Below are 24,514 nucleotides of genomic sequence, written 5' to 3' on the forward strand. Positions count from 1 at the left end.
AAGGTTACACGCTTGCAGAAGTAGGGAAGGAAACGAGATAGTATCCAACAAGCCCATGGATCCCCGTGGCCATGGGAACAGCGGCACGAAAACCAGCAGCACGGGATATACAACATGCGGAATGAGATATCAGGATATGTGTATAAAGGCGACGATGTACATAGCGACTACCATTACGGCGGCTTCCCCGGCTGCCCCGCAGGACCTGCCGCCACTCGGCCTATAGGGCTGACAGATGCGTGTATGAATAATAATAATAATAATAATAATAATAATAATAATAATAACCCTACTGCTGTTGCCAACACTAATTGAGCTAACATGGCTCAAAAAGTTTTCTCGGAGTTATGCGCACACAAACCGGCTTCGGAGCGAGGAGTATACCTAAGACATCCGCGTGCCTGGATAACTTCACATGTCTATGGCAGCAGACAGATTTCGAAAAAGCAAAAAAGAATACTTCCTCACTCAAAGACGAGCGATTGCTATTGTGCTGGATCTCAAAGAAAATCGGCGAGCATCTTGAAAAAATCGTGGGAGCCGCAGTATGGGATATTCGGGCTATTCATGGATGGTCGTACTTTGCTACTGCTCATTACTAGGTCAGCCCCAGCAGATCTAGATGCGACCAGGTCTTGGGGCAAACTACCAAGGATACCAGAGAAGAACTCGACCACCTCCAAACCACTAACGCGTCGCTTTTATAGCCAGGCTTTCCGTGCTTAACAAAGGGGACCTACAAACGGCACATGCGCCTTGTTATCGTTTCTTAATGCAAGTATATGCATTTTAATCAACCTTCCACAGTATCCTGTCAGGCGGTTGTGCCCTCATTTCGGGAACAGGTGTTGTGCGACACCCCGTGGAAGGCCAAACAGCCAAGAACAGAATTGCAGCAAGATGGAACACCGACGTAAATTCAGATTGAATATCGCATTTGATGCCAGAGATTAGAGAATACAAGTTCGGTAAAACCAAGAGCATAATTTAGCAAACAGCGAAAAGACAGACGACCTGAAAGTGAGGGGCTTATATTGGTTGGTGAACAGACCCCTCCACAATAAGCAGCTCTTTGCATCCATGGAGAATCCGTGACCGTTCTTGGTTATGTGTCGGGAGGTGGATAAGGGTTCTTTGCGTCGCTACAGGCCCAAACACTATGATAATCACCCAATCAAGGACGAAACATACTATATAAATATTACCGCATAGAGTTTGAGTACAGGCGTCGGGAACTCATCAGTTTTCGTCAAGGCAGAACGCCGGCTTTTATCTTCAATGCCCAAAAGGGAAGATAGTCACATGTTCGAGACTCCTCGAAGGAACTACAGTTGCGCTACCAGAATGGGCAAACCGTAAGTTTAATCAACCCATATAGGCCCCGAAGAAACTAATTTTGGCCGTATGCCCATAGATGGGGAATACTACTTAAAGGATGGGCTCCTAAGCGGAATAGTTATGTGGCATGGTGTCCTTGATCGTCAGCGGCGGATTCATGGCGATTTGGCTTGTCATAAGTGGGGATTTCAGACCGCGTCTACCCTATTTCTATCTCTCATGGGCACTATTGGCCTTATCATCCTTCAAACATCACATCTCCTATTCCACATTGACATAAAACAGGAAGATACAAAAGACACTCGTCGTCTTCCATTATATCCAGTCAAGCTATCTTGACACCTGACTTACAATGCAATCCAGCCTTAACCAGATGATTACTTCTTGTGTTCTCTATTCTAGTGGTGTCCTTCATCCCTGGTTCCTATAGTGGCGGTATGCTGAAGGCATGAACTGTCACGGAGCTCAGCCAGGTTAATGGAACATCAACTCATGTGTTCTACCTAGGTAGCTATCGACGAGAATAATTGACATGAGGAAGGAAGAAAGGAGGTAACGCTGTAGTTATCAATAAAGCAAACAACTGCAACTCACGTGACAGCCAGCCAACGTGACCAGGCCGTCACATGAACCAGAGATTCTCGGGATTTATCTGGGCCTTCGTGGGAGCGACACAGGTATGGCTGGCGGACGAATTGCTGGCTGCTTCTGGGAGGAAGGGAAGGATGAATTAAACAAAGTGGTACACGTGGTATTGAATAGAATTAATTAAGTCGACTATTGACATGAGCGGGGTCACGTGCTCTATATATGGGAAATGACAAAGATTGTCCAATATCACAGCTCGAGAATATCCTTGAAGTTAATGATCATCATCTGACTATTTTCATATGCCAGGGCCAAAGTGCTGCCATGAACTGCAACCGAAGGTGTCCTGAATTCAGACGGGAGAAGCAACAGCCTTTCACGACCATAGGTCACCCAATGGCGCTCCCAGTCTAGGCAAAGAATTCTCGATACGTTCAAGATATCATCTGAATTGAATATCATGTTCACCGAGTCTGGATCAATATCTATCGTTGTTTCAAGCCGTCCTTCAGGCACATTCCATATCAAAGCTCCCCCCCTTGAATCACCCGATGCAAGCCGAGTAGCACGGGGAGAAAAGACCAAATTCACCAAATTCTCGTAGAGGCTTTCGAACACATGTTCAAGCTGAGCAGTATTGACGTCCCAGATCTCTATCTTACCGCAATCGAATGTCGCGGCAATTTTTAGAACCATCCCTGGAAAAAACAATTGTTCGCACCGAAGTGCATGGCACCTGGCAGCTGTGTGTATCAAATTTAATGAGACTTCGTCGAGAAAGGCTGTAAACGAATAATTTACGATAGGACTTTAACGCAATCTCTTTTCCGGTTGGGCAGAACACCACACAAGAATACATCACCGGTTCGTAGTTGCCAGGTATAGTGTGCTCGACTTGTTTCATATCCAAATTCCATATCTGGGCAACGCCATTAAGAGTGATAGATACAACCCTTGTATTATCCGGTGAGAAGACATACCCCTGATCCTCTTGGTCCTCGATGACTAGTTGGGATTCTGCTGCAGTGAGGCCCCAAATATGCAGTGTTTTATCTCTCTTTACAAATGCAACAAGGGTGCTGTCGGGTGTCCCATATTGATATTGAACCGCGAACTATTGTTGCCATCCTAGTACTCTCTGGTGAGAAAACATGTACAGGGTCGGCTTGTACATCATAGGCTGGTTTCTCCAATACCTGCCAGGTCTGGCCTGTTGCAAGATCCCAAAAATGAAAATGAAGGTTTTCTTGATATGTCACTTTTGTATCATCGGGAGATATATTGCAGTAATTCTGTTTAAGTGGGGTTTTCTGGGTCTGTCCGGTGACAAGATCCCATATCCACAACGCTTCTCTACAGTTCAAAAGTGCTGCTACTTTGTTCCCATCATGTGAAAAGTATGGGGGCCCATAGAACCTTGAATCTGTTTCCAGTTTATGTTCCTTCGTGTATAATGTGGCAAAGTGGGAAGCCTCAAAATCTCAATATTGTGACGGCTCAACGGCTCAACGCCAGACAAACAGCGCCAACATATCAAACGATGCCATACAAGCAATATGGGCAAACAAGGGCTGAAGCCGCACCACACAAATGCCTATAAAGACCGTTCATCGCCTAGATAGATTTCCTTTTCTTCTTCTTCCCCAGATTCGATATTCTCGTTGTTAGGCTACCTAGTCTAGATATGAATATTATTCGTTTTATCTGCTAGTTTCCGAGCCCGTGACAAATATATCGCAATTCTCGCTACATATATCAAAATATATACGTCCGAATATATAGATCCAACTTCTGACTTCATACATACACATATTTCTACTTGACTCACTTAAAAAGCATAAAATATACCCTTAACTTTTCTTCTGCCATCGTGTTCTGCCGTTTATACCATCTTGCTGCCGCTTCCACCACCTTCTTATTTCCTGCCGTGAATTGGTTGATATCTAGATGATGGTGACATGCTCCCAGTTGATCTGTACCCTATATTTCCAATTGCTCGACAGAGTTTTCGACTACGATAGGACCATAGTGCCTGATTGCTCAATTGCTTGATGTTCGCATATGTAGACCTATCGTGTTCAAACGTTCAATATGTAGATGACGTTTCTTTGCTTTGCCTGAGAATCAACAAAGACATGTGACTTACTCTGCAGTACGTGGTTTCTGGAGAACGAGAAATTTTTTATCGCATTTGCCAAAGAACGTGGATGACCCCCTCAGCATTGTCCCCTAGAGGAAGCTTGCTTTGTAGAACTCGAGCCTATCGAAGCGGTTTCCGGTAGACTGATAAGCCGTAAAGATGCTGTGGGCAGTGGTGACAAGTATAATTTCCAGATATCGAGAATTGAGGGACTTTACCAGGGTGGAGGCATAAATGAACCTTCCTTACTGTCCTCATACAGGCACACAGCGCTCCCTGTGCCTCTATATATCTACCTCCTTTGGGGCACGGGATACAGAAGGCTGGTGACCAAAGAGAGTGACACCCAGCCTCGTCCCTCATACTAGACGACAAAGCAAGCAATCTTACGACGACAACACATACTACTCCATACTCCGTATTTCCTGAGCTAAGTCTTCTCACTTATTAGCTCGATTCCGGCATTCTCAATCTACATGTCGCTGGAATGCTACTAAGCGACAACGCAATGAGCATAATTCAATGACGTAGTTACTCCGGGTTGCCGTACATAGTTAGTTTGTTTAGTTAACTAGAGATCCCGCGTACGTCACTGTCGAAGACTCTGGAACAGCCGTGGTTTCGACTGAATGGATCCGGCTCGGCCCGAGACTAAACCTTTACCGAGTATAATGCAAATGGTGTAAACAAAACGTCACGTGCGGCTCTCGCTTGCAAAAGCGGGACGCACTACAAAAAATCTCTGCTGCATCTTCTCTCCCCAACAACTTCATGTCACCACGACATTGGTCAATGGCTGGCCACTTTGGCGTCTCAAATGAGAGATTCCAATTCATCAACTGATCGATGCGATGCAATGCACGTTGGTTGACAGCTCAGTTGTTGTCAATTTTTTTGCTCGATATGCTTGGTGCGCTGGTGCCATTGGGATGATGATTATTATCCCTCCTTAATAGGTGAGCAATTTTTATTTTTATTTCTTTCCCTTTTCAATTGGCGCCTAAAAGTGCACGGGGTTAATCCCTCGTTATGATGATTACCATATATCAAATGCATAGTTCAACTGAAATCTTCGGATTGCTGAACGAAAACATATACCATCTTTCACCTTGTCTGATATGCACTTCTGCCACTTTTTTATTCATGTCATATATATTTTGCTGCAGCCTACTATCGTGGATAATACTGACATGCATCGTGAATAGATCTAACTTCCCCCCCCCGGTATGCATTGCTGCCCAACGCTGACTTGCGACATGTCCGTGCGGTCTGACCAGTCACGACTCGTGTTTCTTCCGAAAGATTCCCGTAGTGTCCTGAGGAACCCCTATTCGAGTGGTCATTGCTGTCTCCTATCATCTGTACGAAGCACGCACGGCTGAAACCCCGTTGACGTGCAGAAGTCACAATTGACACCTCTCCTCCCGGTGTGATGTAGGCTGTAGGTTGCGCATATCACCTTGATCCCGACCACTGGGACGCTGTAAGCAAAGCAGCACCGTACGGAGTAGTTGACGTGGTATCGCTCGTAGCCATAGGATCGTATCTGACAGACACTCTTGACGGACGTCCGGATGCAAATATTGCGTCCGATTGTCGCGAGCGAAAGCGGGCCTGAGCGTAATGGCGTCAGCAAGTCAATTTATTGGCTGTTATCTCGATCAGGGAGGTTGAGAGGATTCGATCTAAACCAATCAATCGGAGACCGAATCATCAATAGCAGGGCTGACGGTGGAGATGCGAATTGACTGGTAGAGAGGCTGCCACACCGCTTGACTCGATGCGAGAAGGTGCATCCCATCACAGTCCCGGAGAGAGTCAGAGACACTCAGAAACAGCCACGTCAATCCTGTTCGTTCCCGGTGTTATGCAGAAGCACCAATAGCGGACCATTCTTTGCACTCCACCGCGGCTGTGAGCCCCTCCGGCTTTTGCTTCTTCGGGAGGGGATCTGATTCAGGTGATGCCCTTAAAAACCGCTCATTCCTCCGTCTTTTCCAATGTTTCTCTTTCTCTTCTTCTCTCTCAAACTCATCATCTCATCTTATCTCGATTATATCTCGCCATCGGAGGATTGTCATTGACCCCCTATACCCCTTGATACCCCCCTCCTCCAGGTCCATCTTGTTATCTAGCTGTACTCTTACAGTCAGTGACTATATACAATCTACCATTTGCAAGACTTCCAGTGTCTTTTGATTCGTTTCTTCATTTCTGTCTGCTTTTTGCAAGTTCCAGCCGGAATCTTGGAAAGAAAAAAAAAAAAGAAAGCATCCCGGTTACAGCCTTCCATTGGATACAGTCCGTTTGCCCGGAGAGGATCTGCTTTTGTTGCTTTTTCTTTCTTGTCTCGTTTCCGTCTTCTTTCTGCACTTGCTCTTGCACTTGCATCACTCCAATCCAGAAAACAACAGGTAGTCCCCTTCATTTCATTTCTTTTGTCGTTTCTGCTTTCGTTTTGCTTTGTTCCACCCCCCCTTTACGCATTGCAATCCCGGACGTTTTGCGTCTGTTACGTCGACAGCTTTCCACTGGACCCTATGGACTTTGTTTCTGTTTTACTTTTCGGATTTTGCCCTGTCAATCTTGACAGCTGCCAATTATGATGTTTATGATACATCGTATTGAGTGTTTAATGTTGCACTCTCCACATGGATTCCCAAGGACCGTTTTTGTTTTTCTCTGGCCATGGATATCGAACCGAAGAAACCTGGAACACTAGAAGATTTAATGTTGTCTTCATCCGTCATGATTTGGATTCTTTACTTCCCGTTTGGAATTTATACGACCCCAGTACTCCCATGGATATTGCCTTTGGACCTTTGGACCCTTGACCTTGACCTGGACCTGGACCTAAACTGGATTAACCGCTTTTCGACTCCTTTTTCTGCATTTTCTTTGGACCGTTTTCGCTCCTGGATTATTGTTGTGCTTTCTCTTCGACTATTACGGCGTTTGATTTGCACCTGTTTCTGGATTTATGGACCTTTCGATACACACCCTGGACAACTTCAATGACTGACTGTAGTCTCTTCGTTTGGACTTCAGACCATGGTTACCCGGAACAAGATAGCATAATGTTGCTAGACGACATGTAGCTCTGCGCTTCCTTGTAGTGCACCTCGTGTCACTTTCTTTACCCCCTCGGACGACAAATGGACCTCGGACTAAACCACTTGACGCCTGTGTGTGTAATGAACTGGATAACGGAACTAGCGGTAGTATCGCCTTTGCCAGCCTTCTTGGATCGTATATTTCAATGGACAACTCTCGGTTCGTACTCTTGAGAACATTTGAAGCCGCCCGTCAATTGACTAACAGAATGCAGAACTTCGACGCACGCTTTGGATCGGACCTTGCAATTGCTGCTTTTCTTGCTATTTCTTGTTCGCCATGCAAAGTAACGTGAATTTACTGACTTGCTTTCCGTCAGTAGTGTTTGTTTTCTTCGATTCTTCCAGTTACCTGGACCTTTCACAATGTCTCACATTCAAACCGACTCCAGGAGATTAGCACTCTCCCAAACTGCCCTTCGGAATATGGACCAATTCTCTCAGCCCAGACATGCTCCCATTGGATTCACAAATTTGGCCTCCCTCAAAGTTGAGGAGGATGATCTCTCCAGCCAGGACAACTACTCTCTTTGCTCAAGCACTCATGCCAACGGAAACCCCTGGTCTCTGAGTGATGCAGAGGTTGAGGCTGCTGCCGTCTCTAAGGCGGAATCCCCTGAAGTTCAGATGCTCTCTTTTAACTTTTCGCAACAACTTGTTCCTTCTACTGTCGGTCCAAGCGAAGTTATGTACCAGCCCGGATCTGACTTCCAAGTCATCCAGGACAATGAAATGGACTTCTCCCAATCCCGCGGAGACTTCAACGCATACTCTGCGTTCCTGGACTTTTCTGCATTCGATAATGACTCGAGTGTCCACAATGGATCCCAATCTTGCACCGATGACTCTCTTTCCGTTGGACACAGCTCCCACATGGATGACGGCCAAATGTCGGCCAACGACGCATGGAACTCTATGCTACACCGGACTTCCCTTGACGGGCTTTCTTCTATTTTCCAGACTACCCCTGTTTCTCCTCCTTTGACTGAAGCTAGCAATGACTTTTCTATTACTTCTTCGTGTTCGCAATCTGGTTACCCTTCGTTTATGACCCAGGATGATGCCATGCTGAAGGATGTTACTGCTACTCCGTCGTTGAGCAGCCACGGGATTAACCTTGGTGACCCTTTGTTTCCTCTTACGCCGCCGCTCAATGAGCAGGACCCCCACAGGTTTGTCTTGCCGTTTGTATTCCCCCGTGTTCTCTATCTGACACCCAACAGAACCATCAGGCCTTCCAAGCAGGCTCGCAGACCCACGTTGCAGACTACTCCCCCTCAGCAGATGAAGCAGGAGGAATTCTTCCACCCTCTGCCTGCTCGCCGTGGATCCAAGGACAGCACGGATATGAAGAACCCCCGTGACCACCCTTACTACTCTCTGCCCACCCACAGTGACGGAAAGTACTACTGCCCATTTGGCAACGGCGACAAGCCTTGCAGCCACCCGCCTACCACCCAGAAGTGCGCTTATCAGTATGTCGCTTGCCTCTCCAACATCGAAAACGATGCTAATATGAAAATAGTAAATACCTTGACTCGCACCTCAAGCCCTACCGCTGCAAGGTCCCCGCCTGCATGGACGCCCAGCTCCAGTTCTCCTCCAACGCCTGCCTCTTCCGTCACGAACGTGAAGCCCACGGCCTTCACGGCCACGGCGACAACCCCCACCTCTGCCTCTTCGAAGGATGCGACCGTTCCGTCCCAGGCTACGGCTTCCCCCGCCGCTGGAACCTCTACGACCACATGCGCAGAGTCCACGACTACACTTCCTCCGAGCACCCCAGCTCGCCCGAGACCTCCCCTACCACCTCTACCTCGAGCCACGCATCCAAGAGGAAGGAGAACCTGGGCCGCAAGAAGCGCGTGCTCGGCCCCTCGGGCACAACAACCATGAAGCGCACCCGGTCGACCTCGCAGACCAGTGCCATCAAGGCTGCCCACCAGGCCACCGCGCACCACGGACAACGCCTGCAGAACGCGGAGCGCAACTACTACAACTGCCGTTCGCGGCTGCTCGAGGAGATTAGCAAGATCATGCCGCAGGATTCTGGAATGCATGAGAAGGTGAATGCTAGCCTTCAGGAGCTTATTACCCTGGGATTGAACTACCGCCATATTGAGGCTAGTCAGACTGCGGCGAAGCTGGCTAGTGGTCTTGCTTAAATGATGAGCATGTCACTTTCACTTTTCCCCTTCCGGAGATTACCAGGAGATGTGCCCAGGAGGGAGAAAAAAAAAAAAAAAAAAAAAAAAAAAAAGTTGTACGATGTCGTTGTCCAGTGGAAAAAACCAAGACTCTCGTGAACCAGCCATGGGAAGTCTTTTCTCGAAAGAGATACTGCAAGTCGCGGAACCAGCCCGTGCATTTCCTTTCTTTTCTTTTATGTCCCGTCAGGCCAGCCAGGATTTTGCCGTTCCCATGTTCCATGTTCATATTTCCGTGAACCATTTTTCCGAGGATTTTACCATTCGCTTTCTTCCACGGATCCAATTTCTTTTGTCCAGGATTTCAATCTGCCATCGTCTTGCTCACTTGCTCTTGCTTATTATACAAGAGGTCTGAGTTGATGATGTTCATCTACGGATGAGGTTTAATGAGTGCCTCTATCTTCAGAACGTCCAAGCCAAGATGACTGGAATTCGACCATACAAGTACTACTTGTGTTTATCATTCTTTACTTTTCTTTTGTCCAACACATTACCTTCACATTCTTTTGATCATTTCCTTTGTCCGATCAACTTTTTTTTACCATCATTTATCTTCATTTCTTTCCTTTCGATTTCGATTCTGAGATCGATTCTGGGATTGATATCCTCGACAAAAATGCACCGGAATCATACATACATGCAAGGGACAACAAAAACCAGGTCAACCCAGACCAGACAAAAAGAAAAAGAAAAAAGGAACCAAAACAAAAAGGGGGGAAGCAAAAATGAAAAGGGGACTGGACGGAGGTTTTCTGTTTTATCGTTATTGTTTACTGTTACTGTTCGAGTTTTGTATTTCTGCGTTTGTTTGCGCGCGATGCCTTCAGCTTGTATGTTTTTTATTCTGCTTCGATTCGATCAGCTTTGATTTGATTTGCCTTGTTTCGATTACGTTGTTTGTTTAGCGATTGAGTTTTTATATCGGATTTCAGCTTTGTCTCGTTTTGACGTTCATTGTTTGACATTTGACATTACTTCTCGGTTTATGCTTGGTTAGGGTTGCATAGATGACATGACGCCTTGTACTTGATTTGACTTGACTTACTTGTTTTCGACTTTTGTGATTTCTTGATGATGACTTATGATTTATGAGATGAGAATGAGATATGATTTGATTTACTTTACCGGATTGGAGTACGCCATGGATCTTTCGCATAATTTTTTTTTTTTTTTTTACTATATCGCGTCGGATCCTTCCAGAACGCGATGACATATTCGATGATAAAGCCTACATGTGTAGCACCGTCATTGTATTCGCATTCCTGTTCCTGTTCCTGTAAGGCCTACTGTCTTTTCTGAGATTCTCGAGTTCGCTTAGCGAGCGGTTGCAACCCGATTGCATTTTGTGTTGCATGTAGAAGTATGTAGTTATGTTGTTTGGATAATTTGTAATCAACTCGTCTAGTTAGTTAGATCTATATTCAACCCATGGTATCATAAACATGATAACGCTATGCATGCACTGCAGCAATAGAATCATATAATGACTTTTCCACTTCCCAATCGAGCAAAATACCTAAGAGCCGTCGCCAGCAAACTCCGCATTCAAAAACCTCACAAACGCACCCCCCACCTCCTCCTCCTTCAATCCGCCCCCCTTCCCCCCCGCGTAATTCCCCACATATGCCCGATTCAGCCCTATCCACTGCCTCTTCAGCCTCTGCAGTCTCGGCAGCGCAAGCACGCCCCCCGCCCCCGCGAGTTCATCCGTAGATCCCAGCGCGGCGATGTGCGCGGGTATGAATATCGGTGTTGAGACGTCGGGGATTTCGATCGTTATCCCGTTGGATGCATTGGGTGGGAGGTTCGAGAGGATTGCTGTTGCGGAGGGGTTGGTTAGGGTGTAATTGCGGATGGAGGAGATTATCGACGAGGTGCGTTTTTCGAGGGAGTAGAGTGCGGAGGAGTTGGTGGCTGTTGGTTGGACGGTTGCAGCGTGGGGTTTTATCTTGGGACGTGTGCGGTTTAGCATGCCTGATCCTGGTGCGCCTGTCGCGCCTGTTGCGATGCTAGCTGTGTCGGATGTTGTCTTGATGGATTCTATTGGTGTTGGTGTTATGCTTGAAGTTTGTGGGCCGGTGGTTGATGGATGCGGGATGCCTGTGAGTGCTGTCCAGATATCCGCAATTGGGGGCTCTGCGTCGAAATAAGGCACTGTGAAGAGGGGTTTGTCCCAGCGGCTGTGGGTGCTTGGTTCTTCGTAGCGGAAGATGAGGTTTTCGAGGAGTTCGGGGGGGTATGCTTCGTCTTCGCTTCGGTCTCCAGATGATTCCTGCTCGGGGGACTTTTCGGCCTGTCGTTTTAGTTTGGCTTCGTTGTTCAAGCGGCATTGCTCGATTGGTGTTCCGACGTGGACCTATCCATCACCATTAGCACCTCTTTCACATCCCATACCGGACAGTAAGATACTTACAACACAACAAGTCGTCCCCACAGCCTTCGCCTCACACCAAAGCTGATACCGATACCCCTTGATATAATTCATCCCATCCAGAATTACAAACGTATCCTTCCCCAGCGCCCTTTTCGCTCTCGCATACGCAACCCCGCGCGCCATCTTCTCCGTGCGCGCGTTATCGTAGACGCTTCTCGGGTGCGATGCATCGTGTGTTGGTATGGTTGCGATCTTGTAGCGTGGGCGGGAGGGGTCGATGGCGCCGGAGGCGAAGAGGTCGTCTTGGGTTTTTTGGAGGAGAGTGGCTAGTTGGGTTGCGCGGTGGGTTAGGCCGGAGGAGGGGTAGCCGGAGAGGATTATTAGCTGGGTTGTTAGTATTGCGATAGACAGAAGTGTATATAGAGTAGACTTACCGGCATGATGGCTGTTGTTGTTGTATGATGTTGGTGTTGGGCGGCCTTTTTTTTTTTTTTTTTTTTTTTTTTATTATTATTATTATTATTATTATTTTTTTTTTTATGGATGCTTTTTGAGCGAGTTTTTCAGGGCGTTGCGGGGTGCGGGGCATGTGACTGAAGTCGAGATATCTACACTCCAGATCCCAGAACAGATGAGATGATTCTATAGTCTATTTATGTACTCGTACCCATGTCTATGCTATAAATCACTTTTAGTCGTTTTCTCGTATCATAAGTCATCATTTCAACTGCTCCGGAGCCCACCGAAGCTCATACCCAAACACCGTCTTCCGCAGCGTTTCATCACCAGGATCCTTCTCAAAAAGCACATCATCCATAACCTTCTGAAAGATCTTCGTCACCGTAAACCCATTCTCCTCCGCCAGCGGGAAAAACTTCTCCGTCTTGGGCAACAACCACGGCTGATACGGTGTGAAAATAACCAGCGCAACAGACTCCGGCGATTTCTTCAGCGTCGTGTGCATCGTCTTGATCAGGTTCGGGTGTTCGCGGTGGCTATACACCACGTCCGCCATGATCAAAGTATCGAATGTCGTCTGGTTATCGGGTAGATGCGCGATCAACGGCTCAACGGTAGCCCCCCATTTATACCCCTCAACGTACAGCGACGATTTGCTCGAGTCGATCGACGGCGCAGCGAGTTCCGCATTGTAGCGCATGTTCCCAACAAGATCCAGATCCGGATAGTCCGTCATAACGGTTGTCCTCGCGCCCAGAATCGCGCTCACGATACTAGGCACACCCGCCGCAGCACCAATCTCCAGTACATTCTTCCCATCCACCAAATCGCGGTGTTGTTCGAGATAGTGCGAGCTCGTTCGGCCAGCGTTCCAGAGTAAATCGCCCTAGTTCTCCAGAAGTAAGGTTAGTCGTAGGTACGGAGTAAAAGGAGGGGATGTGAGTTGGCGCGTACGTAGAGTGGGTGGCTTCCGACTAGACGCACGCGCACTTTCTGACCTGAGAGCATGTGGTGCTCTGCGTAGGTGGGTTCTTTTTCCGGGGGGTAGTACCCCTCGGGGTCTTGGAAGATGTCGGCGACGTCGATTTCGTCTGCCATTGCGATTGGCTGGTTTGGGTTTAGGGACTGAGCATAGTTCAGTGGACGAGATGAGCACGATAAGATCTGAATTCATTGTGGGGATTCCAGATAAGGTTAGCGTTGGATATCACATGATTGCGTATCAGAAACACCGAAGATCCCCCGGTATCGCTTCTACGTGATGCATTGCAGCATTCCGGACCGGACCCCTAAAATGACAGCGATATACTACTCTGATGTCCTTCAAATGCCTTTGCTCAATTGATACTATGGTCTCGGGATGGCAGTAATCAAAACCACAGCCTATCCAGCTCTTCTAACCAACACGCACATCTATCTTTGATAGACCCTTCATCATCCCATCTCTTAAGCGACTTGTTCGCTTCCAAGACGAAGCATGGCTACAGCCCTTGAGGAAATCGAGGAGTTTAGCTCTGAACACGTGTTCACGACAATGTCGTCAAGTTAAGCCACCAAGGTGGCGTCAAAGTCCTGCTGTTCGACGACGAGTGCATCCTCAAAAGGGCTATGCGACTTGTCCAAAAGCAGACCGATATCCCTGTTCCGGAAGTCTATCTAGATACATACACCGCCAGTGAGGGCCGACTTGCGATGAGTGTCGTTCCTGGTACTCCACTGAAAGACGTGTAGGATAGTCTGGATGATAAGAAAAAGAGGGACGTCTGTATTGAGACCTGGGCTATTATTGCAAAACTACGAATGATTCAAAAGCCTCCCGAGTTGCAACATCACTTCCTCTATCTTTCTGATGGCTCGCCCTGTATCCAGGACCCACTGGTAGCAGGCTGTAACTGTGCAAGCCCTCCTCATGATCCCTTTCTCAATGATGACGCTGTTCGCGCTCGTATCTACGAGTGCTACTACGAGTCAAACAGTCGAAGATATGAAAAGGAGCTACCGGACATGCTTCCCCGCTCTGAGGTCTCGGTTTTCTCACACGCAGATATCGGGCCATATAATATCATGTTTGATGAGAAGGCGTTGAATATCACTGGTCTTATCGACTGGGAAAGAGCCGGGTGGTATTCGGATTACTGGGGGTATTCTAATATCATGAGACCTATGGTGTACAGGACTGGTAGAAATGGATGGATATGACATCTCCGGGGAAACGGGATTTGTATGGGATTAATGCGGCAAGGTGAGCTTTGCTCTAGTGCATAAGAGAGACCGTGAAAGATCGTTGACAGCTTCCTTTTGTCATTTACATCCTTGAGTGGTGTTCGTCTTCAGAAATCTATGTATCAGACCTACACGATGGGCGACTACACAGTCAAGCGTATTGGCCTGCGCGAATTAGCCATGAATAACGACATCCCCCCAACACACCCACGAACATGAATCCCAACCTGGGAACCATACACAGCCTCAGAGCACCCTCAGTCTGCCCGAATTTGAGGAACCGATTGCCGTGGCAGTGCTAAGGAGTGATCGACATGGGCTTAGGGGAAAAAGTAAAACGGGATGTCCTGAGCGCTGCCAAGGCGAGGCTGAGGAGAGCCTTGTCGAAGCGAGCGCGAATCAAATTCTCTGCAGGTCGCCGGTCTCAATCCGTTACTTTTATACGTCGCCCAGTTCTCAGTGGTTACATAAATGAAGGAAGTGCAGGATGAACTCGAACATGGACTCAACTACTGATGGGAGCACTGGGCTCTCTACAACGACAAAGCCCTCATTCAAAGCCACCAAACATACAGCCTGGGAGTCCACAAAGAACTGGTACTCTCGAACCGTTCTCCGATCTGGTACACAATATAATCTGTGTGGCAGTCAGCCTTCTTCCGGCCCGAAATACTTCCATGGATGGCGACTGGGCTCGTTACTCTCGGGCTGTCTGGTAGGCATCTGCCTGTGTCTTAATATTGCAGCCACCACCTACCTTCACACCAAATACCCCCCAAACGAGGACGGGCTGGGTATAATTCTCGATCATGACTGCGGCAAGGTCCACAGTATTGATAGCCGGTTTCACTATGCGATTAACGTTATCGCGACCGTTCTGGTCAGCGCAAGCAACTACAACATGCAATGTCTAACATCACCAACCCGCAAAGCTGTTGACACAGCCCATCAGCAAAGGAAATGGCTTGACATTGGGATTCACTCAATCCGCAATCTTTCGCATACCGCACGCCCGAAAGTGATATTCTGGCTCGCACTAGCACTGAGCTCGCTGCCTCTCCATCTTTTGTGGAACTCGGCCATTTTCATGACAACTACCTTTAATGACTACAGCGGCTTAGTCGTTACGCCGGAGTTCTTGGAGGACCATATTCCAATTGGAATTAACTGTGGACAAGATGCGATGGAAGAATACAAACTGTCAGACCATCAGAGCTATGTTACTTGTTGGCTGCGCGACATGGCTCTGCAATCTCCGAGGAATATGAGCCGAGTTGAGCCCAAGAATTGCATGTCCAAGTATGGGAATGGTCTTGACGGGGCGACTTTCAATCTTCTTGTCGTTACCAAAAATAACAGCATTGCCAAGCAATCTGACTCGTTTCCACCACCAGAGAATACTACCCTACCCGTTCTTTCTTATTTCCATCCCCTTGACTATCCCCAAAAGATGCAAGACTGGTGTTATAATCAATGTGGGAGATGGGGTGATGGCAATAACGCCGAAAAGTACTGCCTAGATGCCAATTGGGACAACTCGTCCACGCCATTTGCTTGTATAGAGCATATGGTCAACAAGACAAGCTGGCAACCTGATCCAATTCCGCAGGTAGCTTATTGGATGTGTGCCCCGGACGCAATCTTCTACGATCAGTGCAGTATCTCAGAAGCCCAGAAAAATTCCAGTAACTGGACCATCTTACCGGAATATTACGAAGTCGACTACTGCTTGACAACTGATGCAGACCACGAATGTCAACTCAAGTACAGCCCATTGATACTGTACGTTGCACTCGCTTGTAATGTTTTGAAGATTGTATCAATTCTAGGTTGCCTCTTCATGTCTCGAGAGCCCATATTAGCAACAATTGGTGATGCCGTGGATTCTTTTCTTCGGCGCCCAGATCAGGCCTCAAGGGGGAGGTGCCTGATGTCAAAGTTGGATGATTCAATTTTTCCTGAGATTGACGAGCCTGTCGAGCCATTGAATTCAAACCATCCACAGCCTTGGATTGGAGAAGAACGCTGGCTTAGCAGACATGGGACCGTTCGACGTTGGGCATGTTGCATATTTCTGTAAGCAACATGAAGCTCATCGATTTGCTACCTCTGCTCTCTAGAGCTAACTGATAAATAGATGGTTGGCATGTGTCATTGTTGCAATGATCTTCCTTGTGAGAGGAATTAACCTAGTGGGCATGAAAAATGCATTCACCTTGGGATTTGGGGCTCTCAGTCTCAACGCCATCGTCGCCACATCTCATTATGAAGGAGGCAGCTCCACCTCAGTACTCACCACTTCTCTCATTTCCAACCTCCCGCAACTTCTTCTTTCGGGACTATACTTCATGTACAACGCGGTCCTAACAAGCATGACCGCCACCCACGAATGGAGCATGTTCGCCCACAAACGAACAACACTCCGAGTCACCGTCCCATCTGGAGCCCAACGTGAAACCTACTGGCTCGAGCTTCCGTGGCGATATTCCCTACCCTTTCTGATATTCTCCACTGTGTTACACTGGCTCATTTCCCAGTCCATTTTCTTGATCAATATACAAATCTACCAGCCAAATAACGAGCTACTGATGAAACCCACAGATATTTTTCCTACCGTGAGCAATACAGGCATGACGACTGCCTGTGGGTATAGTCCTCTTGCTATCACCTGTGCGCTTGCAGTTGCATTGGTTTTGCTCGTCGCTCTGGCCGTCATGAGCTCCTGGAGAGCGAAGCCAGGGATACCCGTTGCGGGCAGTTGCAGTCTCGCGATAAGTGCTGCCTGTCACCCTCCTGAAACAGATTCTTTGGCTGCTGTTAAGCCATTGCTTTGGGGTGCCGTGGCACATGAGGAGAACGGAAAACCGGGCCATTGTTGTCTTACTTCTTTCGAGGTGGAGAAACCAAAGAAGGGGGAATTGTATGCTGGCTACTGATATCGGTATTGTGTTATCTTTTGATGGTAGAAAGGGCCCATTCTTACGTACATTAAAAGATGTTGGCTAACTATGGCCAATGCATATATTCTTTATGTACTTTGCATTCTTTCTGTCTCGTTCAGTTTCTTTTGCACAATTGCAGGGACAGACCAACTTTATCTCATGCTCAACAAATCGACGCCCCCGCCAAAAGAGCTTTTATCCACAATAGCATAGTAACAGCCAAGCAGCATACATTACCAACCGTTCTGAATGGGCAACCAGTACATACAATCATAGGGTGTGGAAGACAGGACATCCCATCCAGTCTGCTCAGCCGTACTCGAGCCACATAAGCTCGGTAAATAATTATCTTTGCCTTTTTTTTTTTTTTTTTTTTTTTTTTTTTTTTTTTTTTTTGGTAGTTGCCGTTTCAAGGGTGGTGTTGGCCGGGCGAGATCAAATTGGGTGTAGGTTAGTCTAAATATAAATTCTGTCCGTACAACCATTCAGCAATCAGATCCCTTGATCTCTCTAAAGGTACTCTTATCAGCCAGCACAAACGATATGCTTGAGACAGATTTCATTTGTACGCTCTGGTGCGCGAGGCTGAGGTCTGCATTGCTATTTGCTCAGCCTCGTCGATCACTTCTCCCCCGCTCTCCTCACATTTTCCTAACTTCATTGACCTGTTGCTTCATGTTCAATTTATAACTGGCAAATGAACAACAGCTTTCATCGCCGAATCAATGCGCACTCCAACATGTCGACCATGACATCACAAACCAGTTCCAACCAAACAAGAAAGCATTCGCCATCTCCGGGCCTCTGGCAGATAGCATGGGACAGTCTCGATGACGAGGTGAAAGCGGGTGTCAGCCTCAAAGCGAACAGTCGCAGCATTGCGGATGCCATCCTACATATGGCAAATGAGAAGAAAGATCTTTGTTTGCGGAAGCGATGGAAGTTTCGAAAGTCCAGTGGAGAAGAAATCATTGTCAGGGATGTGCTTGAGAAGGTTATAAGCTGGGCGAATAAGTTTAAAGCGGTGGGGGATGTTGCGACTCAGTACGATCCTATCCATAGCTCCTTACCTTGGGCGGCAGTCCGGTTTATCCTACAGGTGAGTGTTGCTGGTCCTTGTCCATAAAATGTATTAAGGCATGTTGGTTGACCCCGACAAGATGGCAATTGGCGAGAAGGAAGTTTTTGGAGAAACAGTCCAAGGGGTGGGAATAATCTCACAACTAATTACGCGGTATACGTTTTGGAAATTCTATATATTGGTCCTAGCACCTCAGCTCGTGATGAACTTGAGGTGGCCCTCGTACAACTTTACAGTGAGGTGCTAATTTACCTCGTCGAGGCGAAACGTTACTTCCAAACCAGCACGGCAAGTGTGTATACGTGAGATCCCTCTTAATAGTCAGTGGCACCTAACACCAATGGGCGGTAGAGCGGATACTGAAAAGTGCATTTCATGCCTCCGAGAACGGTCAGATGAAGCAAATCGAACTCCAAGAAAAACGGGTAGCAGACCTAAAAGCTCTAGCTGATGCAGAGGACATCAAGGCTACCGGGGAGAACGTCTCGGCCATTCAGCTGCTCATGGAGTCTTTGGAAGAACCCATTCTTCGAGTGGCAGACCAGACAACCGTAATCATGAAGAGTCTGGAAAAGAGCCAACACTCCAGGTTGATGCAGTGGTTATCGTCGACGCCCTTCATGGGGCATCATCTGATTTACAGCAGGAAAAGAATTCCTGGCTCCGGAAAATGGTTCTTGAACCACCCACAATACCAGAAGTGGAAGCTCATGAGCTCCTCTTGCATCCTCGTGCTTTATGGTATCCCAGGATCGGGAAGACATCCCCCGCATCTAATTTTGTGGACTCATTCATGCAGGAAAGCTCGGGACAAAACAGCTCAGTCGCAGCGCCCTTGGCGTATTTCTATTGCGCGAGGAGTACGTAAGTTTGAGCCTAGACCCGATGAATTTATGCGCAGCATTGTACGACAGCTGGCCTTCGGTCGGGGTAGTGAAAGAAAAGTCCATGAGATTGTGGTTACGGACTACGAGCGACGTAAGTCAGAGGCAGAGTTGAATGGCAGTGACATTCCGGGACTAAGTGTGACTGAATGCGTGGCATTAATCCTGGATCTCACCCATTTTAACCCTGCTACAATTGTGATAGACGCACTGGACGAGATCCAGGAGTCTCAGCAACATGAGTTGATACAAGCCCTCGATGAGATAGTCAAAAGATCCGCAAGCGTTGTTAAAGCTTTGATGACCTGCCGGGATCAGTTTGTCAGGCTTACACCTGATGGCCCAATTTTGTGCGCCGTCATGTCAGCGAGGCGATTCAAAGCCGGAGGCTCCTTGGAGGCGATGTCACGGAGGCTCTACGGGAAGACCTTATTCACACATTGGTGCGTGGAGCCAAGGAGATGTAAGTTGAACTAGCCATGTCGAGGGACTTTGAGACTGATGGTTCTTAACAGGTTCCTATGGGTGGTGCTACAGATAAACAGTCTCTGTCAGATGAGATTAGAAGTTGATGTGTGGGCGGCAATGACCAAATCACCCAGCAAGAACTTGGAGGATCTTTATGCAGCCGCATTTGAGAAGATCACTGAAAGCGGCCCTGGTGCCTATACTACAGCCATGCAGGTGTTTTCATGGCTTCTATGTCTCCAGGAACCTTTATCACCGACCGCATTTATGACAGTTCTCACCATGGCAGATCCGGACAATTCCAAGGAGCCCCCTCCGACTCTCTCGGGAGTATTGGATGTTTGTTTCAACTTGGTCACTCTTGATTCTGAACTGAATGTTCTTGGATTCGCACATTTCTCAGTCCAGGAGTTTCTGGAGGCAGGTGTCACCTTTTCCCCCACCGGCAACCACCGTTTGGTTGCAATGGGCTGTCTTAACATCTGTGCACAATGCGCTCCCTCAGATATTGGTGCCTCTCTCAACGTCCAAGAAACCCCGTATCAATATGCTGTGCTTTATTTTGCAGAACATACCAGACTCGCAAATCTAGTGGATAGCAGTGATGGGCTCTTCCAGGCCTTGAAGGAATTCGTTTTCTGCGACGGCGAGCCCAGTCTTGCATTCATCAACTGGGTTGATGAAGTCAGGGAGCTTTCGAAGTCTTTGCGTCGTGATCATTCCCTGAAGTCCGCAATGAACGCTTTTCCAAGTCCGCATTACAGTCCTTTATATACTGCTTGCAGGTTCTGCATCCCCAGCCTCATTGAAGAGCTAAATAAAGCGCCCGGTGTCGACTGGAACCAGAAAAAATGATAGTGACCAAACCGGGATTTACCTAGCCGCAGCAGTTGGGCACGAGAATCTGATAGATATGTTAGTACAACTTGGTGCTGATGTGAACGAAGCTGGGGGCAAGTTTGGGAATCCTCTACAGGCGGCATGCTTTGGGGGCCATGATGAAGCCGTACAAAAGTTGCTGAACTACGGTGCCGACCCATACGCAGGTGGCTTGTTCAAATGCGCATTCACCGTAGTTTGCATGGGAAATAATTAAGAAGTTGCTTTGTCACTTCTTGATCTCGCCTTGGTCATTGCCACGCAGGACGAGTATGATCGGATTCTTAGACGGGCTTCTGAGGCGGGCTTCTGAGGCGGGCTTCGTTGAGGTGATACGCCAGCTGCAGCAGAAACACGGGCAAGCGCATCACTGGTCCCTTTTCGTTGCTGAAGAAGGAAAGAACGGGACGAGTTCTCAGGTCACCGGTGACCATACGCATATGGTTCATGGCCATAAAGAAGGCGTTAATGTGCTTGGTTTTGGTCATTTCGCGGATATCCATCAACTTGCGGAACTCGACGCACAGAAAGCCGAACGTGTAGCGTATTGGGCAAATGAGGAACCAGCGCCCTGTGCTGAGACTCAAGCACAGGTCAGGGATACTTGCCAGTCGTGGACTCTGTTAGTGGTTCACCGGTTGACTGCGGAGGGGATTGTCTTCCAACGCTTGTTCCCACTTCCGTTCAATCTGATTGATTCACCTGTCTTGCTTAGCTTGCGTGGGGAATCAGTCTGCGCGAACCATCGCCTACATTCGTGATTGATTGGGGCGCTTAGCTGTGGGATTGCATATATTGACCTGACATTGCATGGTTTTAGCGAGCATGAGTGGTGTTTGGCGCTTTTGCCCGGATTTGGTTTACTTCCATATCGTGCTCATGCCGTCCTGACACCATTGTAGCCGTCATGATACAAGTATGCCTACAGACCCCCTGTCTAAGACTCGATATTAACCCAAATGAATGGCGTTTTAGTTAACATACAGAGTACTCCGAACAAAAACAACCCCATAAATTCAATTTAAAATTCAATCAAATCCATCTATTCGTTACGGAACTAATCCATCTAGATGATCACACAATCTCTCCTGATTCACTCCCAGCACTACTCCATACTAATGATGGAGACTCCGTGATCCTCCGTCTCCGATCTCCGCTCCCCCGTCCGTATTCCATCCAAACACGGCTACCATACCAAATCAGGTGAACTCCTCGAACAACGGCAAGATTCCCCGAAGAATCCCCGAAATCCCACCCGCGTATTATAATACACACCCCGTACCTGCGTTGCACGTAGAAACCTCACGTAAAAACGCGGAGGTACAATACACATACAACCTCGGATAAAAATCGGGGACATGGTGCTTTTTTTTCTTCGATTTTTTTATTTCGTTTAATGTGTTGTAAATCCGGCGATCATGGGATTTCGATAGTCTGATCAGTTGGTATCCCTGGATAAGCACTGGACTGGACTGGACTTTTGTATCCTATTCTGTACGAACACCAGGGGCATATTCAGGACAGTACTTTTATACAGTACACCACACGGAGTATTCTGTACAGTGAACCAAACTCGCATCCAGCGTCATCGCCCGTCAACTCAACTCTGCCGAACCAAATTCCGTGACCCCGCTGTCAACTCACTGCCTTCCTTCAACCCGTACTGTACAGAAACTACACTACACTACACTACTACACACACATACACACGGCATGGAGCAAATACCCTTCAACCAGATCAGCCACCCACGCTCATCATCATTTACGAACGCAGCCTTCCAGCCCGACTCGACGTTCCGAGCACAAGTACAGGGGCTGGTGCCAGCACAATCCCAGAATACGAGCCTCAATTCCACTGCCACTGTCACTGTCACTGCCAACATGCCCACGAACCCGAGTGTCGGTGCCAACCCGTCGCAGTCCCAGATCCAGCCTCAATTACAGTCCCAGTCTCAAACTCATACCCAAATACAACCCGAAGACGAGTCGGAAACACAAAAAGGCGGACCAACGGCTACAGCGCCGTTCTTACAGGACTTTAGCCTCGTAGCGGAAGCGGCGAAGCGGGCGCAGATGGCTGTTGTTATGCGGGATTTGGAGGGGATTTCACTATAGCCGATAGACGGTTCTGAATACGGGATATGGATATGGAGTTGGTTTACTCATTATTGTTGGACAAGGCGTTGATTGAGTTTTTTGGGTACGATTACGATTACGAGATATGGACATTTCACACCTACATTTACACCTACACCTACATTTACCATTACATTTCAATTGCAAGTATATCGAATGCAGAATTTAATAGTCGCTGGATACTGTCGTTATCCCTTGCAGTGTCTTTCGTACATGTACACCTACACCTCTAGTTAACATGTCCTTCTATATTTACTCCTGAAGGATTCATGGATCATGCACGGAGTACTTGATCGAATCGACTAATGCACTCGAACGAATGATGCATATTCCTGCATGGGGGTACACAGTACAAATCCATTGTCGAACAACATAAAAAAGTGACTGTAAATGTTAAAAGGAATGACCGTCTATCCAACACCTAGCTAACCATATATCCTGTACAAAAAAGTAAATGGTTGATGCAAATTATATAACAGGGGTTGAAGGGAATGTGAAATGAAAATGAAATGAAGTGAAAATAAGAAGCACGCCGGACTCCATGTATGTATGCCGCTTTTCTTTACAATGAGTGAATGTGTAGTTTCGATAGTTGTAGCGATGTTGATGTCGAATCGATGTCGAATCGATGTCAATGATGATGTGATGCGTCCCGTATTACCGCTTTTCTCATCCTCCTCTCTCCCCCAAACTCAAGATGAACCTGCAGACCGCTCACAGATGCGTCGACGACCCAATCAAATTCGGCTGCGAAATACTCTCTCCCACCCTCTTCCTCCGCTGCGAAAACCCACCCCCAAACATCGACAACCTTCTACTCATCCGTCTCCCAGCACTCGCACCCTGATCTACAGACCCCGAAGTCGAAAAAATAGACAACGGCCTCGCTGACTCCGGCCTAGAAGCAGCAACAGGAGCAGGAGAACTCGACGGCGGCGCCTCGAAAAACACAGACCCGCGTCTCCGACTGCGGATCTTCTCCGCCGTCGCCTTGGGATCCAACCCCAACGTAAAGTCCTCCTTGATATCGTCTAATGCGTGCGACACCCTGCGTAGCAGGTGCGGCTTTTCCTCTGCGATCGAGGGCTCGCGCTGTTCGAGGCCGTAGGCTTGCAGGGGGGTTTTGAGGGTTGTGTTTGTGTCGGGCGGGTTGGGTGTTTCGGATAACGGGGAGGAGTAGAAGCGGCGGGATTTGATCATTGTTGGGCCGCCGGAGGGCGAGGGACCGGCTGTGGATTGGGTTGAGGTTGTGTGTTGGCGGGTATGAGAGTTGTAATGGGTTACTGTGATTGGGACGGGAACGGGGCCTGGGGGGACAGGCCAGGCGAGATGGCGGGGGCTGTCGGGGGAGGAGGGGGATTGGGATTCTGGGGAGGAGGACATTGTTGTTGTGATTGAGCGTAGCTGTGCTCTGTAGACTATCGAAGATTATAAGATAAATAAAGTGAAGTATGGTTGTATAGTTTGGAGGAGAGTAGAAACAAATCCCGGGGAGGGAAGGGGGGGGATGAAAGAAGAAAATAAAAAACGAAGATTCGGACAAAGAAAAGCAGCAGTGGACCTGATTATTGAGCTAAGTATTCAATGCCATCTCTAGTTAGTTATACTAGTCAATAATATTATTCTCTCCTGAGACAAGGAGATCATCCCGCATGACAACTGCGGCTGTGCGGTTAAAA

The 24,514-nt window shown here is 47.8% G+C and overlaps 12 protein-coding genes across 12 annotated transcripts; 8 read left to right on the plus strand and 4 right to left on the minus strand.

Annotated features, from left to right (window-relative positions):
• Positions 1-1,229: 1,229 nt before the first annotated feature.
• On the plus strand, positions 1,230-1,826 carry ASPGLDRAFT_51940 (uncharacterized protein). The gene is made up of 2 exons (XM_022547640.1): positions 1,230-1,355; positions 1,415-1,826. Exon 2 carries the CDS (start codon positions 1,459-1,461, stop codon positions 1,675-1,677), a length of 219 nt encoding a protein of 72 aa, XP_022396724.1. The 5' UTR covers positions 1,230-1,355; positions 1,415-1,458; the 3' UTR covers positions 1,678-1,826.
• Positions 1,827-1,926: 100 nt separating this feature from the next.
• Positions 1,927-2,970, minus strand: ASPGLDRAFT_1503167 (WD40 repeat domain-containing protein). Its single transcript, XM_022542138.1, has one exon. It carries the CDS (start codon positions 2,620-2,622, stop codon positions 2,176-2,178), a length of 447 nt encoding a protein of 148 aa, XP_022396725.1. The 5' UTR covers positions 2,623-2,970; the 3' UTR covers positions 1,927-2,175.
• Positions 2,971-7,545: 4,575 nt separating this feature from the next.
• Positions 7,546-9,344, plus strand: ASPGLDRAFT_39325 (putative C2H2 finger domain protein; the record flags this gene model as incomplete). Its single annotated transcript, XM_022545062.1, has 3 exons — positions 7,546-8,351; positions 8,403-8,654; positions 8,705-9,344. 3 exons carry the CDS (start codon positions 7,546-7,548, stop codon positions 9,342-9,344), a joined length of 1,698 nt encoding a protein of 565 aa, XP_022396726.1.
• Positions 9,345-10,692: 1,348 nt separating this feature from the next.
• On the minus strand, positions 10,693-12,203 carry ASPGLDRAFT_61306 (putative RNA polymerase II Elongator complex associated protein Kti12; the record flags this gene model as incomplete). Its single annotated transcript, XM_022548467.1, has 3 exons — positions 10,693-11,745; positions 11,803-12,147; positions 12,198-12,203. 3 exons carry the CDS (start codon positions 12,201-12,203, stop codon positions 10,906-10,908), a joined length of 1,191 nt encoding a protein of 396 aa, XP_022396727.1. The 3' UTR covers positions 10,693-10,905.
• A 225-nt stretch (positions 12,204-12,428) lies between these two features.
• efm7 (putative nicotinamide N-methyltransferase Nnt1) lies at positions 12,429-13,356 on the minus strand. The gene is made up of 2 exons (XM_022542400.1): positions 13,177-13,356; positions 12,429-13,108 (listed from the first exon to the last, which is right to left on the minus strand). Exons 1-2 carry the CDS (start codon positions 13,318-13,320, stop codon positions 12,482-12,484), a joined length of 771 nt encoding a protein of 256 aa, XP_022396728.1. The 5' UTR covers positions 13,321-13,356; the 3' UTR covers positions 12,429-12,481.
• Positions 13,357-13,853: 497 nt separating this feature from the next.
• Positions 13,854-14,715, plus strand: ASPGLDRAFT_898429 (uncharacterized protein). The gene is made up of 2 exons (XM_022550475.1): positions 13,854-14,464; positions 14,541-14,715. The coding sequence occupies exon 1, from the start codon at positions 14,023-14,025 to the stop codon at positions 14,419-14,421; it is 399 nt and encodes a 132-aa protein (XP_022396729.1). The 5' UTR covers positions 13,854-14,022; the 3' UTR covers positions 14,422-14,464; positions 14,541-14,715.
• On the plus strand, positions 14,678-17,515 carry ASPGLDRAFT_898445 (uncharacterized protein). Its single transcript, XM_022550476.1, has 3 exons — positions 14,678-16,521; positions 16,583-17,407; positions 17,507-17,515. The coding sequence occupies exons 1-2, from the start codon at positions 14,933-14,935 to the stop codon at positions 17,379-17,381; spliced, it is 2,388 nt and encodes a 795-aa protein (XP_022396730.1). The 5' UTR covers positions 14,678-14,932; the 3' UTR covers positions 17,382-17,407; positions 17,507-17,515.
• A 502-nt stretch (positions 17,516-18,017) lies between these two features.
• On the plus strand, positions 18,018-20,637 carry ASPGLDRAFT_85385 (uncharacterized protein; the record flags this gene model as incomplete). The annotated part of the gene is made up of 9 exons (XM_022550330.1): positions 18,018-18,486; positions 18,548-18,621; positions 18,657-18,760; positions 18,820-19,209; positions 19,268-19,332; positions 19,383-19,446; positions 19,558-19,795; positions 19,868-20,571; positions 20,606-20,637. The coding sequence occupies exons 1-9, from the start codon at positions 18,085-18,087 to the stop codon at positions 20,635-20,637; spliced, it is 2,073 nt and encodes a 690-aa protein (XP_022396731.1). The 5' UTR covers positions 18,018-18,084.
• A 14-nt stretch (positions 20,638-20,651) lies between these two features.
• ASPGLDRAFT_51950 (uncharacterized protein) lies at positions 20,652-21,679 on the plus strand. The gene has a single exon (XM_022547641.1). It carries the CDS (start codon positions 20,972-20,974, stop codon positions 21,458-21,460), a length of 489 nt encoding a protein of 162 aa, XP_022396732.1. The 5' UTR covers positions 20,652-20,971; the 3' UTR covers positions 21,461-21,679.
• On the plus strand, positions 20,730-21,069 carry ASPGLDRAFT_51951 (uncharacterized protein). The gene has a single exon (XM_022547642.1). The coding sequence runs from the start codon at positions 20,734-20,736 to the stop codon at positions 20,914-20,916; it is 183 nt and encodes a 60-aa protein (XP_022396733.1). The 5' UTR covers positions 20,730-20,733; the 3' UTR covers positions 20,917-21,069.
• Positions 21,680-22,412: 733 nt separating the features above from the next.
• On the plus strand, positions 22,413-22,814 carry ASPGLDRAFT_29320 (uncharacterized protein; the record flags this gene model as incomplete). Its single annotated transcript, XM_022543840.1, has 1 exon — positions 22,413-22,814. The coding sequence occupies one exon, from the start codon at positions 22,413-22,415 to the stop codon at positions 22,812-22,814; it is 402 nt and encodes a 133-aa protein (XP_022396734.1).
• A 355-nt stretch (positions 22,815-23,169) lies between these two features.
• On the minus strand, positions 23,170-24,419 carry ASPGLDRAFT_51954 (uncharacterized protein). The gene has a single exon (XM_022547643.1). It carries the CDS (start codon positions 24,216-24,218, stop codon positions 23,550-23,552), a length of 669 nt encoding a protein of 222 aa, XP_022396735.1. The 5' UTR covers positions 24,219-24,419; the 3' UTR covers positions 23,170-23,549.
• Positions 24,420-24,514: the final 95 nt, after the last annotated feature.

This window comes from Aspergillus glaucus, assembly GCF_001890805.1.
Source record: "Aspergillus glaucus CBS 516.65 unplaced genomic scaffold ASPGLscaffold_26, whole genome shotgun sequence".
In the NCBI taxonomy this organism is placed as follows: domain Eukaryota; kingdom Fungi; phylum Ascomycota; class Eurotiomycetes; order Eurotiales; family Aspergillaceae; genus Aspergillus; species Aspergillus glaucus.

Excerpts from the sequence above, each read along its gene's own strand:
- ASPGLDRAFT_898445 (XM_022550476.1), top strand. The coding sequence starts at position 14,933 with ATGAACTCGAACATGGACTCAACTACTGATGGGAGCACTGGGCTCTCT. Across the intron at positions 16,522-16,582 it reads TGGGCATGTTGCATATTTCT|ATGGTTGGCATGTGTCATTG; the intron begins GTAAGCAACATG and ends ACTGATAAATAG.
- ASPGLDRAFT_51951 (XM_022547642.1), top strand. The coding sequence starts at position 20,734 with ATGTTAGTACAACTTGGTGCTGATGTGAACGAAGCTGGGGGCAAGTTT.
- ASPGLDRAFT_898429 (XM_022550475.1), top strand. The coding sequence starts at position 14,023 with ATGATTCAAAAGCCTCCCGAGTTGCAACATCACTTCCTCTATCTTTCT.
- ASPGLDRAFT_51954 (XM_022547643.1), bottom strand. The coding sequence starts at position 24,218 with ATGTCCTCCTCCCCAGAATCCCAATCCCCCTCCTCCCCCGACAGCCCC.
- efm7 (XM_022542400.1), bottom strand. The coding sequence starts at position 13,320 with ATGGCAGACGAAATCGACGTCGCCGACATCTTCCAAGACCCCGAGGGG. Across the intron at positions 13,109-13,176 it reads TCGGAAGCCACCCACTCTAC|GGCGATTTACTCTGGAACGC; the intron begins GTACGCGCCAAC and ends CTGGAGAACTAG.
- ASPGLDRAFT_51950 (XM_022547641.1), top strand. The coding sequence starts at position 20,972 with ATGATCGGATTCTTAGACGGGCTTCTGAGGCGGGCTTCTGAGGCGGGC.
- ASPGLDRAFT_51940 (XM_022547640.1), top strand. The coding sequence starts at position 1,459 with ATGTGGCATGGTGTCCTTGATCGTCAGCGGCGGATTCATGGCGATTTG.
- ASPGLDRAFT_1503167 (XM_022542138.1), bottom strand. The coding sequence starts at position 2,622 with ATGGTTCTAAAAATTGCCGCGACATTCGATTGCGGTAAGATAGAGATC.